This window comes from Seriola aureovittata, chromosome 24 (genome assembly GCF_021018895.1).
Source record: "Seriola aureovittata isolate HTS-2021-v1 ecotype China chromosome 24, ASM2101889v1, whole genome shotgun sequence".
NCBI lineage: Eukaryota > Metazoa > Chordata > Actinopteri > Carangiformes > Carangidae > Seriola > Seriola aureovittata.
The window spans coordinates 3,148,921-3,162,779 of record NC_079387.1 but is presented as its reverse complement, the minus strand read 5'-3'; the positions used below and the strand labels follow the sequence as shown (position 1 = coordinate 3,162,779).

The following is a 13,859-nucleotide window of genomic DNA, read 5'->3' as shown; positions in this document are numbered from 1 at the left end:
TGTTTGCAGACTTCACACAGACCCAGATAGCTGCAGAGCCAAACAAATACATGTGAGAATAAGGAAAGTCACAGAAGGGAAGCAGTTTTGTGGAGCTGATTGGGCCTCCATCTCGAGGAGAAGAAACTCTGTGCTCCTCTGGACCAGTAAAAAGTCAGACTTCCTCTCTGGACTTTTTCGTTGTCGAGTGGTTGTCTTACACTGCAGTCATGGTGTCCTGTGCTCTTCTCATTCTGGGTCCTCTGTGGATCCACAGTCTGCTTCAAGCCTGCAGAGGAGAGGAGCTGTCTGGGGAGGCAGTGTTGTCGTGGTTCAGAGAGCGGGTCCTGGGGGGCCTCGGGCTGGAAGAGCCCCCTGCGGCTGCAGTGCAGGGTCCTGATGTGGATGTGGCACCACCAGAAGCACGGCACATGCATCGTAGGGCCCCCAGGACTAGCAGGACAACATGGGTCAACCATCAAACCCGTCCAAACCAGGAAATGTCTCAAATTATTATCTTTCCCAGTTCTGGTGAGAATCTTTTGTTTGTTTGTATGTTTTTTTGATCCTTAAATTCAAGACAATAATTCAAAAAGCTAAGTGTAGAACACAGCATGTCATAGACATCATAGCACAGACAGTTTTATCATAGTTTTCTTGTGCATGCTCAGCAAAGCTGACCTAATCATGTGAAAATGAATTGTGAAATTGAACTTTATCCAGTCAGCAACTGCATGTTAGCGTCTGCTAAATAAACATCATCTGATTATTTCCATACAACAGTCTTCTTTGGAAAGTTTAGAGTTTGCAGATTATAGATGAAATAACGTATAGATAATTTACGGTGAACAGCAAAGTTGCTCGGTTGGTAAAAGTTGTTTTTCAGGGGAAGAATCGCTCAACCTATGATTGCCATGAAGTGAGTTGCGCTAAAGGATCTAAATTACAAATATTCTGAAATGTCTCATCTTTAAGTTTTCTGTGTGCTGCAGATTTGAAACTAATAAAGCCAGATAGTTGCACTTTAACATTAGTTTATGATATAAAAAAATAAATGTGTTCATGGAAACAATCAAGAAGGGATTTACTTAAAGGGTATAGATTTTTAATGGTCAGAAGTGGGCTTTGTTGCACCTGTAGCTATACCTGTGCTGTCAAAATGTCCCGGAGTACACCTGTGCATCACTGCATATTAAGTGACTCTTTAAAATTACTGATGGTACTCTGATGACTTCCTGTTTGCATGTGTTGATCTGAAAGAGTCCACACACTGAGGCCTCCTCTAAATAACAGCAGGACTCTGATGAAGTTACAATATATTAATAATTAATAAACTTCACTGACCTCTCTCTAATCTTTCTTTGGCAGACTCATCTTGTGCCAAATCTGACTCAGTTCCTGGTGAAACCCCCGAAAGCCACTTCACATATTACTTCCAGCCGTCCATGAACCACCAGGAGACCATGGTCACATCTGCCCACCTCTGGTTCTATGCAGGTGAAGGAGCCACAGCAAACATTTCCGCCAAGCTGTTCATTGTCACTTCAGCACAGCAGCTTCTTCAGGCAGCAGAGACTCCATCAAAGATGAGCTCAGACGGATGGACCACCTTCCACCTGGATCAGAGCCAGCTGGTCTCTGTGGCTGAAGGCCCTTTTCTACTCCAGGTCCGCTGTCTGACCTGTCAGTGCTACGCCAATGAACCAGACAAGATGCCCTTTCTTCACCTCCACGCTCAGCCTCGTGGTCCAGTCCGTTCACCCCGTCACGCGCCGGTTACCATCCCCTGGTCTCCATCTGCTATTGACCTGCTACAGCGGACCTCTCAGGAGAGACCACAGCACAGTGACTGCCACCGAGAAGCGATCGAAATCAGCTTTGAGGAGCTGGGCTGGGACAACTGGATTGTCCATCCGAGAGTGCTGACCTTCTACTACTGCCATGGGAACTGCTCGGCCGGGGATCGAACCACCACGATGCTGGGGATCACTCAGTGTTGCGCTCCAGTCCCAGGGACCATGAAGTCCCTGAGGATCACCACAACATCTGATGGTGGATACTCGTTCAAGTACGAGACATTGCCCAACATCATACCTGAAGAATGTGCTTGTATCTGAACATGAAAGTTTATGTAAACAGTATTATACAGTACATTATATACTTATTGTCTGAATATACAATTATACTGTTTTTGCAGTCAACATACAAAAGAATCAATATCATCATCAATGCCTGTCAATCACACCACAACTTGTTTCTGCAGATTTAGATTTGGGTAGTTCAATATCTCAGCACATAAAACCCAAACTGTTTGCATGGCCAGAAACAAGCAGGGGCTTAGCTTTAAAAAATATATGTATTTAGTAGTTTAGGGGACTTCCCCTTTGCTTTAAATCAGCCAATTCTCTTAGTAATTATCCATCATTCAACTCTTGTCTTTCATTTGTCATGTATATTAACTACAATCTATAAGTAAAACTTAATGTCATGATTGTAGTGTTTTTCCTTTGTGTTGTGATTCTCACCTTTAGGGGGCAGTGCAGGCCCACTTTTCAACTGCATCATTTCACATCAGTGCCTTCACAGTCTTCTGTTGTTAACTGATACGCAGTAATGTATATTAAATCATTGATTAAAACATGAAACTGTTGCGTTCTGTAAATGCCACAAACTCTGGGTTAATATTTCACTTTCCTCTTCTGCCACAGGTTATTTTTTACTCCATTAATTTTAACCAAATACTTAATTTTTAGCTCATGCTTCATACGAAAATCAACAATTTGTATATCAGTTAACGATTTATTCACTGTAGAGTCAGACTCAAGAGTTTATAAAAGCTGCAACTTAATCACCAAAAAGAGTCCAAAAGCCCAAAGACAAAACATCTTGTTCAAATATATTTATTTATTTACTCTGAAGACAAAATAATCTCTACAGTTACAAAAACTACAAAACTTGCAATAGAAAAAAAAAAGAAAGAAAAGAAAACAACGTATAAACCATTGAAGTACAATAGTCAAAATGGAATGTCGTACCTTGCAATAAGTGTCAAAACTGGAAGTGAGATGATTACAAGAACACAGCATCAAACAGCTCCTTTGGCAATCTGCAATTCTTTTTTTTCCAGCCACAGATCATAAAACAAACTGACAAGGCGATGAGAAAGTATGAACTCTGCATGAGCACTGAAAGCTATTGATCAAGATGAACGAAGATTATGTGTTTACATGGCACCAGGCTGTGTGTTAGCAGCCGACCGTCATCATTCCCCTCAGCTGGGTTGGTTTTCTTCTTTTTTTTTTCCATGATGCACAAAAGCATCCATGTTTCAGCACAAAGGAGGAGTAGTGGTGCATGTCAAGGATGGAAAGTATGTCTAACCAAAGAAGAATGTAAATTTCAAAAGACAAGGATGGAGTTTCATTGTTGACAGTAGCCTGGAAGAAAGATGTTTCCAGCTGGTTAGCAAAAAAAAAAAAAAATCCTCGACATTTTAAACTTTCTGCAATGATGTACATCATGAATCATTTTTATATTACATAATTTAGGGAAGAAAAAGGATTACCAACATCAAGTGCCTACTTCTCAACAGTCATGTGAAACAGGTGGCATTTGTGAAGTACTGGTAAAATAAATTGAGTATTTTAAATGAACTGATTGTACATAAAATTACTCTTGGAATGTCCTTGGAACATTGGTCGATAAAGAATTCAAGCATTTCCCAGGTAAAACATTTTGGATGTTTGGAGTAAATATACAGGCTTCAAATTTCTGTTATTTCCTGAAATGGTGTGGGCTCTTTCTAATAAACAATAATCCCTAACATCAGATCTGTTTAAAGTAAACACGATTCATCTAGCACAGGTTAAGCCTGCTGCACACGCTCCAGAAATGACATAACCCAAGGCTGTGTTGTTTGAGCTTCTCTCTGAGGCCAACAAGCCTCAACGAAGTGAGGCATTAACATTTGGCGACATTTTATAAAAAGAGAGCCTTGCTTTTGTCAAGACGACAAAAAAACAAAAAAACAAAAAAACAAAAAAACAAAAAAAGCACTACACTCAGCCAGGAGTTTGAAGCTTACGGCGATCCTTACAAGGTCTGAAATGGATGAGGATTATTGCATTACCACAAAAACAGAGTGGGTGAAAGAACAGGGTGTAGACAAGGTTTTAGCTGAAGGCACAGTCAAGGTTTGGATGTAGGTCGGCAAGCAGAAACTCGATATGTGGCAGGCATTCAAGTTTAGAGTCGTGGAGATGAACCATTTGTCACAACACAGCTTGGTCAGCATTTTTTTTTCTTTTTCCCTCTCTTTTCGACTGACCCCTAATACTGAAAGGCTCATTTTCTCTCATCCACACATGCATACAAACACACACACATACACGCTTTGGTCTCCCTCAGTGGTCTGACTGCATTCCCATATGTGCTTCCCCCATGTGTTTAAGGCCAGTAGGAATGGAAGGACAGACGTTTGTGGCAGGAAGCACGCTCAGGCACGTATTCCTAGAAGAAGAGACAAAACAAGACTATTCAGCATGTTTGTTCATTACAAACTGGATTTTTTTTTAAAGGGTTTATTCATGGCTAAAGTTATGTATGTAATAAAACTATGATTAAACCATCAGTCAATGGACCAACTTCATTTTTGAGCTCTGAAATTGTACGAGGCAAGTTGCAACCATCATCCAAAAGATCAATAGATACATTTTCTGTTGATCAGCCAACAGATTAATCAACTAATTGCCACAGTACTAGAAGGGTTTGGAGTTGGTATAAATCTGCCTGTAAAACGCATTTACGAGCAAGTCTGAAACTGTCTTTGTTACCTTTCTCGCTCGCCTCTCCCTGCTTTTCCTGGGCAAAGTTGAGGCGGTTCTGCTCGGCAGCTGTCTGTGCAGCCGTGTTGACCTCCGGGCTGCTGCTGCGTGAGGGGATTCCCTCGTCTGCCTGGTAGGCCAGGTCAAGGTGCTGCTGGGCCAGCTTCAGGTGCCTCCTCAACCGCTCCAGCTCCTTGGACGAGGGCCCCTCGTCCCCAAAACTCTCCCTCCCGGAGTCGGCCATTGGCGAATCCCTCAGCTCTCCTTTTAGTTTCTCCTTCTTCATGGTGGCATGGTATCCTGGTGGGGCTGTCGGCATGGAACGTGAGGAGGTCGGTGGCGCCGGCATCGGGGCTCGGGAGTTGAGCGTAGCCCGTCTGCGGAAGGTGTCACGGATGCCGCCGATCCCCAAATGGACGATTTCCAGGACGGTGAGGATCAGGCAGAGGAAAGACACCACGTACATCACCAGCAGGAAGATGGTCTTCTCCGTGGGTCGGGACACAAAGCAGTCGACTGTGTGCGGGCATGGTGAGCGGGTGCAGACGTAGGAGGGTATCACCTCGAAGCCGTAGAGGACGTATTGGCCGAAAAGGAAGGCGACCTCAAAGGCGGAGCGCCACAGCAGCTGGCACACGTAGACTTTCATCAGGCCGTCACGCAGAATCCGCCGACGACCATCGTGCTTCTTCTGAGAGTCTGGAAAACACAAACACTGCTTAGAATCTGACTTGGGAACCTACTTAACAGAACATCAAAAGGTTTGGTGACTGACATATTGCTGCCCTACTTTTTTCTTCTTTGTCGGGCTTCTCTGGCTCAATTTCTTCAGCAATCATCGGGTCTTCCTCTCCATTGTCCTCCGCCTCCTCATAGTCCCGAACTGCCCCACGGCTGACGATGGGCATCTTCTTCTTCCGGTTCTGGATGGGCCGGTACTCGCTGTCGTCCATGCGGGTGATCTTGTGCATGGCAAAGCCCAGGTACATGATAGTCGGGGTAGTGATCAGGATAACCTAGACAAAAACACACGTGTTGCTGAAATTAATCAAAACCAGAGACACAATCGTTTAAAAATTAACACTGTGGAGGACATTTAAGCTTTTATGTTCAACATTTGTCCAAAAGTGAAATGCAGCTCACCTGGAAGATCCAGAATCGGACGTGAGAGAGTGGTGCAAACGCGTCGTAGCACACGTTCTCACACCCAGGCTGCTGCGTGTTGCACACAAATTTACTCTGCTCATCGTAGTAGATGGTTTCACCCCCGACGCCTGTCAGCACGATGCGGAAGACGATGAGCACCGTCAACCAGATCTTCCCCACAAAGGTGGAGTGGTTGGAGATCTCATCCAGCAGACGAGTTAGGAAGCTCCAACTCATGGTGCCAAGGTGACTGGGGAGCTAAATCAGCTCTGGGTGGGGAGAAAGTGGGAACACTGACATGATGATACTGTTTTGCACTGTGACCTATCATTTCAAGCTTTTGTGCTGGTTTACAGTTTTTCTTCTCTTCTTTTTAGGGTCATGGCACGCTATGCAATTTACAAGCTGTGTTAAGTCACACAAAGTTTTAAAATTAGTCAACAACAACAGTCGTTTTTAAGCAGAAATACACAAAATTCAAAACTGAATATTTTGAGTTTGAGATTGTTGGTCAGAGACTTAAAGTTAAAATTACTGTATAATTTATTAATGCAAATAGACATTTGTTGCTGGCCAGACTGACAAGCTCCTCATTGGACAAACATGAAAGCGTGAATGTGTAAACCTGGTAGTTTGATGCATGTGCACAAAGTGATTAAAGAATGCACGTGTAAATATTGCATTCAAGTATTCTGGGTAAACCTCAACCCCGGGGCTAGGCAGCAAACCGACCCCATGCTTCGTTTTAATAAGACACAGGCTTCTGGAACATGCAGGTATCCGTGCGTCAACTACACAACACTGAATCTGTCCTGTTGGTCGGAGTGCACTAGTCTTGGTAGCAGTTTGGTAAACCCGCATTCCTCCAGCTTCCTGCCATGCCAAACTTGAGCTGCTTAATCGAACATCAAAGTGTCGGCTGGCAAGTTGCTGCTAGGCGTGAGGAGACCTGCTGTGGCTTTGCACTCCAGGTATTATGATACTGAAGCAGTGAATGGGGGTAGGAATTTATTCCCTGTCACGCTTCCAGAAATTATCCCTTTAAATTCTTTTAAAAAACCACAACCTCACACCTCAACACAAAGACATGAACAGAATGGAGCTGCTCTTTTTTTTTTTTTCCCAGTTCAGTAACAAAGTGATTCATCCTTTAAACCGGATCTCTGTGTTTTACAGGAAAGCCTGATACACCAAATTTTTTGCAACAAATCAGACAATGAACAAAACTTAATATGGTAGTTTTTTTAGTGATATTATTAGTTTTCTTTCGAAAAAGTAGCAAAAAATTTGAAATTGAAAGGACATCAACTTCAGCACTCAGCTTACTAAAAAGGTCTCTAATATCAGTTTGGTTTAATACCTGGATGAATATATTTCTCACTAAAGCAGGGCCCGAAAACAGGCTCTGATATTAATTCCATAATAAAGATCCTTTGAATTTTTGGACCTTCTCTAAATTTCTGTTTTCAGAATAGAAAAGAAAAGAAAATAACCAGCATTTCAGGACTCACAGCAACTGGCCATTACAAGCATCTATAGGCATGTCGATTCAGATTAGGACATGATACTCACGCCCCCACTTGCCAGGTTACTCATCAATTCCTTTGCAAAATCCTCCCTCTAAAACTGGCACCTTCAGATGCTGAGAAATGTTGAGTCTGACTTGCCTGAGCCTGACCAGAAAAATATTCCACCAAAAAGAAAAAAAAAAAAAAAAAAAAAACACGCCTTCATGGAGAGGTCCAGGGACCCACTAGCCACACCAAAGCTGTAAACACATGTTAGAAGTTGGCCCGTCTTGGTTAGATCCAGACAGTCAAAATTATGGACCCTGAAACACTTGGACTCAGATTCAAAGTATTTAAGGGTTTCAGGCACTAAATGTAGAACTAAATCACACTTTTAAAAAAAGAAAAAAAAAAAAGGCAAGACTCATCTACTGCAGAGATTTTGTACCATTATTTCTATAAAACCATCCTGTGCCTGCTAAATGTAGATTTCGGTCATGGGAATGGCTGGTGTTTGACAAAACGGACAACCTGTGTGACCCTGAGACCAGAGTACAGCTGCAAGGGGGACATCTGTTTTACCCCTACCATACAATTACAAACCCCGCCCACCTTCATTAAAACCATGTTGGTTTCTCACAGCTCAATAGTCTTATCTGACATTCAATGAGGCAGATTGTCCCTTTAAACATCACCTGACCCAGTTACCACCTTATTTGGTTTCCTCCACCGAGACTCTCAGATCTGATCCTCAGCCCTCTCCAGCTCAAACCGTAACAGAAAACAGTGACCGAAAGCATCTTGGGAGAAATGAGGGCTTTTATCGTCATGAAGCCGCAGGCTAACCACTAATGGTCATCTAATATCAGTACACTGAAAAAAAACAACAAAATAACACACTGCAAAACATGCTGAGCTGCCAGAACAAGAAAGTACAGGCTGCGTTTGACCTGCGCAGAGGAGTGACAGCTTGGGGTCATGGAGTCACTGTAAAGTCTGCAGAGTGCGAGATAACCCAGGCAAATATCCACATTGTCAGTACATTTTAAAAACCTTTTTCCAGGGTTTTTCAATGCTTTATGTGCATGAGTGATGCCTCAATTCCACCGTTACTTCCATTTAAGACATACTGTATCCAGTACAAAGCAGATCCACTGATGCCTGACACATAAAAAAAAAAAAATGCCACTGAATCGTCACAGCCAGGGTGGTGTATTTCCTAGTAGTGGGTGAGCTATTCCTGTCTGGTAAATTATTTCAGTCTGAAAAAAAACAGACTCTTGCAAGTGAAAAAAGTGACTGTAATTTTAGACGCTGGCTGGTCGCCACAAGTGGGTCAAACCGTAGTTTAGGTTTTTCATTTTGGCTGTTCATTGTGATATAAACTTTATACAGCAGGTGTTAGTGCTCCAAAGAGGAGTGTAGCTCCTGCTTAGAGGGTCCATTAAAAGTTTCCAAGCGTGCAGAGCTAAGGAGGAAGAGTAAAGACTCCTCTCAAAGGTTTCTCAGAAGTTTTCTCTCCACCCACAGCAGCAGCAGCAGCAGCAGCAGCAGACTAAATTTACTCAGATGAAAACCTTTACAGCTCCCCTTGTTAACACACTGTAAATCCTCACTGCTCTCTGCTGCTCTCTAAATAAAAGACACAAATAGAAAAGTAGCTCATCACCCAACAGTGTATTTGACTTAGACAAACTGGCTTCCTGGCTCAAGCAATGGCAAACATTTTTGCAGTGCCACCCTCCCAACAGCTGACCAAAGGCAGGTTTTAAACAGAAGCTTATTTGCTCATATGGGCTAAACCCAGCTCAACTGATTTAATGGCTTTTCTGCTTCAGGAGCCACTCGTCCGCAGGAGGAGAAGGAGGGGGATGGAGAGTTTTTGGGCAAAGGATCTGGACAAAGCGAAGGCGAGTTAACATTCCTGCCTAACCAAAAGCAGAAAGCTGGATTTTAGGGTTCAGGGAGCAGACAGGGGGCACATGAAATCCCCATGCAGTCTGACCAGCAAGAGAAGAACATAGCATCTACAAATGTCAATCATCCCCTTCTGTCTTCTGCACTGTCACCATGAAAAAAAAAAAAAAACAACAAAAAAAACTCTTCAATCTGCAACAGACATCCAGTTGGGGAAAGCACTTTATCCACAACACATATTTCCTTTTCTGTTTCAGACAAGCAGTAAAAAGAAGTTGAAAGGAAGTTTAAAAGCTCCTCAGCAGAGCTGTTGAAGGCTATGAACACGCTCTGCTGAGTCAGACTGAATTGTTTTGGAAATTGTGGCATTTCTGGAGGAAAACAAAGTGCTGCCAAGCTTCAGTGGGGAAACAAAAATCCGGTGAATTAGAAAATGAAGCCATCATTTCAAAGAACCAGAGTCACGATTCGTCAGGAAAGTTAAAACCACTGTCAGTGAGAGAATTACTCATTAAAACAACTAAGGAAAATCACTGTAATGCTTACAGTCTGGTGTGAGGTGATTTAGTCATCCCGATGTGGAACTTTTGAACCTCCTGTGGTATTGAAACAGCCTTTTTAGGCACTTTTATCAAACCATATCACCTTATAACATAACATTCTCAGTCGCACTAACAATGACTTTTACAAAGTATTTGATTACATTTTCCCCTTTGGACCTGAAACTAAGAAAATAGGACGACTCACCGCTCTCCGGCAAGGAGCAAGATCCAAAACTCGTAACGCGGAACCCACTTGGTAAATTTAGACTAAACCCTGCTCGTAAAATAAACTTTTTAGTTGTCAAACGAACTCAAATGAGGCTTAATTAAGTTGTAAAAAGAAACTAAACTGTCGTAACAAACTTTTCTCGGTGCCAAACACCCACCTTCTGCGCTCCAATACGCGCGTCTTCTCTCCTCGTGCTTAATTGCTCGACCAGGTTTTCCTAATTAAGTGCGCGCTCTCATCGGCGTCTGCGTGCGTCCGCGTCCAAGGCAGCCGTCAGTATGAACCCATTCAGCCCGTGTTGACCCCATGTGTCGGGGTCCCGAACAAGAGGACAAAAGAAAGCGCTCTGATTCCCGCAGGCTCCTGGCTGCTCCCCTCCTTCTCCTCCTCCTCCTCCTCCTCCTCCTCCTCCTCCTCCTCCTCCCGCACCTCCTCCACAACTCGGCCCCATTCAGAGGAGGCCCCTCGCCTGAAACCTGAGATCCACGACGCTGACTACCGTTCGGCCCTCACGACAAAAGACTATGGGGATCCTATTATTCATTTTATAATATGATGATGCTGTATAAGTGTCACAGTTAAACCTCAGGCCTCCATGGGGACTTTAATAGGAGATAACAGGAGGTACAATCAAGCCTCTATGACCTTTCTATTGCTTCTCCTCACTCCAATTCTTAAAGAAATATATTACATATACATTATTATAGCATATAAACATGGTGTTTGGCTGCTCTGCTATGAAAAAAGGGACAACCATCAATGATAATAGAATATGTACAGGCCCACATTCAAATAAATGTATCATTCATACATTTATAGTTATAGTTTACAAGGTGGAGTTCATAAACAAGGTTAATTGTGCATAAGATATATACATATAATTTAGGCTCATCTGTACTGGAACAATAGACTGAGTAAAGAAGCTATTCTTATATGTTCATAAAAATTTTTTTTTTTTTTTTTACATTTTACACAACTGCCACTTAATTAATGTTATGTTTAGTTCTTGAGGCTGTAGTTTGTGTTGGGACGCAGGACCTACGTTAGCTAACTTTACTTATCTACTACCCCCGCCGTTGGGCTGGACAAGTTTTTGTATTCTCGGTCCCAAATGACTGCAGGTTGATTGGTGGGCTGGACCGACCAGGTGCCGATCCAATCAGAACTCAGGTAACGAGGGCAGGAGGGGGACGCCTCCAGCAGCTGCAGCTAATCATAACTCGGGGACCACACGTACTACTTTGCATACACACCATTGGAGGAGTTATGCTAATCACCTGTGGGTAACAACTGACGCAATAGTTAAATTGGCGAGGCTTTTGTACACTCGGTCCCAAATGACGTCAGGTTGATTGGTGGGCTGGAACAGGTGCCGCTCCAATCAGAACTCAGCTACGAGGCGGGGGGTGGGGGTGTGGGTACGCCTCCAGCACCTGCAACCAATCATGCCTCAAGGACTACACATCCAAATTAGCATACAAACTAGGTCCCACCGTAGAACGAGGGTTAAACACAGGAAGGCGCTGCTGCCATAACATTGCATCAAATACGTATTTAAACGTTTTCTCCAGCACTTTAGTATTCCACCACCATACAGTTAGAGGTGGGACACACTAGAAAAATAGATATCCTAAGCTCTAAAAAATGTTAGATGTAACCTTTCCCACTCACTTGATTGTATCTGCCATTAGAATATCCCTACTTTCTAAAGATCCATGTCTTTTAAATCTCTATGTGCAGTTTGCAACATGGGCTTTCTGGCAAAATTCTCTAAAGACTAGTTGAGATCACATTGATGATTTGCTATAGCAAAAGAACTCCACTTTTTGTGTTGTTAGAATCTGTTTATCTGCCTACATTCTTGTTTTTTGCTAAAAATAAAAAAAAAGTAGAATGAGTTCAACAACATTGTAATCTAGTCATTCCTCTTTCTGGTGAGGACCCCATGTTATCCCCAGGACCAGAGTTTGGCAGCCCAGCGGCCTGACGGAGCACTGCGTGACTGCAGCCTTTCGAAGAGGAGGCCCACCATCCAAGAATTTAGTTTGACTCGAGCGCTCAGCAAAACAACAAATTTCTTGCTGTCATGCACGTTGCAGCTGTAGTGCTCCTGATTTACCAGAGGACCTGAAATGTTTGGAGGAGACGGTGGGAAGTCAAATCAGGCCAGATGTCTGCGCCCAGCCAAATCGCTGTGGCTGCATCCCAGCTTCCTCTCATACTAACTATCCACCCTGCTTTCCTCTGCTTCTCAAATGTGGTCCAAGTGAGGCATGAACTCATTCATCTCCAGCTGTCCACCTTTGCTTATTTACACACAAAAACACTTAATGACTCTTAATTCTTGAGAATATTAAAAAATTTTATGTAACATTCTGGCATTTGGTAAACAAACTAAATATCACTGAACTTTTGCTGTTTAGGGGTGAAAGGTGTCACAATTAGAGGCCATAAAATGACACTAGGATTATGAAATTTAAGCCAAAATGGGAATGGGGGAGGGGTGACTGCCTCATGGAGCTCAAAATTCCTTCCTACCCCCCTGCAGTGAATATATTAATGGCTAGAATAAGAGCTGGTATGGAGCACTTTTGATTTTTGTCCACCTGCATGTGTCTTGAATGTACACGTTGTGGTTACGTTCTAGCATCAGGCTTGATTGCGTGTTCCCTCCCAAAACATAAACTTGTGACATAAATTCATAGCATGCAATCGTTATGACTCATGGGTTTTTTAAGGCTGAGTTTCTGGGCTCATTAATTTTACCATATTGCAGGAAAAAAAAGGTTTTAACATGGAAACACTCAATGTTTATTCCTGGCAGGATGGGGGAAGAGGATGGCAGGAAACTACATGAAAAAGAATTAACACTTCCATAAAATACAACTGAAAAAAGAACAAATACACCATGGAAAATGATAATAAAAATCTGAAATGCATGGCTTAATATGGGCATGTAAGAGGGAGGAAAGTTTTTGCAGGCATCACATCATGAACTTGTCTTTTCTGCCTTGTAGAAGTTGTGCGAAAAACAGTATCACTGTACTTTTGTGCCACATGAAATCCTAAAATCCAAACCAGGGGAGCTGCAGCTGTTACACACGAGTTCTTATTAAAAGCTTTGTAAAAAATTTTCCACACATATCCTTTAATTCTCTTGGATTTGTGAACTGTGAAAGAGCTACAATATCTGCCCCGTGTTTGGAGATTTTAAAGGTTCACACCCCTCAGAAAGCAAGGCCACCTGCTGAAGTGTCCTTGAGCAAGACACTGTACCTGTATCAGCTCCAATGGTGAGGTTCTGTACCTGCATCTGACCTTTGACATTTTTTTTTCCAGCGACAAGAAACGGAAAGTGAAAAAGAGAATGGAGCATAAAATGTGCTGTTGTTTATTGTGTGAATCAGGTTTATGAGGAACTTTACAACCAGGATACGGGTGAGTAGTCCCCAGTCATTTGTGTGTTTGAGGATCAGGGATTTGTCGGCCATGTGGGTGCAACTGAAGGAGATCCAGGTCTCCAACAAGCATGTGCACAACACATGTACAGCACCGGTGGCTGAGGAAATATTTACACTGTGAAATTGGTTAACATACCTTTCACACAGCTGAGATCGGATTCAAATCGTGCTTCGCTTCGAAGGGCGGGACTGGCAGTTTGGTGTGGAGTGTCCAAAAAGAACGGCGTGTTAAAAAGGCCACAGGTTTGACTTCT

The 13,859-nt window shown here is 42.9% G+C and overlaps 2 protein-coding genes across 3 annotated transcripts; one reads left to right on the top strand and one right to left on the bottom strand.

The window, feature by feature from the left end:
* The first annotated feature begins 48 nt into the window (after window positions 1–48).
* On the top strand, window positions 49–2,668 carry inha (inhibin subunit alpha). The gene is made up of 2 exons (XM_056370363.1): window positions 49–510; window positions 1,348–2,668. The coding sequence occupies exons 1-2, from the start codon at window positions 210–212 to the stop codon at window positions 2,094–2,096; spliced, it is 1,050 nt and encodes a 349-aa protein (XP_056226338.1). The 5' UTR covers window positions 49–209; the 3' UTR covers window positions 2,097–2,668.
* Window positions 2,669–2,863: 195 nt separating this feature from the next.
* Window positions 2,864–10,514, bottom strand: LOC130165259 (gap junction gamma-1 protein-like). 2 transcript variants are annotated; one of them, XM_056370361.1, is made up of 5 exons: window positions 10,302–10,514; window positions 5,946–6,217; window positions 5,593–5,818; window positions 4,812–5,501; window positions 2,864–4,488 (listed from the first exon to the last, which is right to left on the bottom strand). In XM_056370361.1, the coding sequence occupies exons 2-5, from the start codon at window positions 6,183–6,185 to the stop codon at window positions 4,475–4,477; spliced, it is 1,170 nt and encodes a 389-aa protein (XP_056226336.1). In that variant the 5' UTR covers window positions 6,186–6,217; window positions 10,302–10,514; the 3' UTR covers window positions 2,864–4,474. The 2 variants fall into 2 exon arrangements, with proteins under 2 accessions (XP_056226336.1, XP_056226337.1); XM_056370362.1 differs by lacking the exon at window positions 10,302–10,514 and adding an exon at window positions 10,121–10,267.
* Window positions 10,515–13,859: the final 3,345 nt, after the last annotated feature.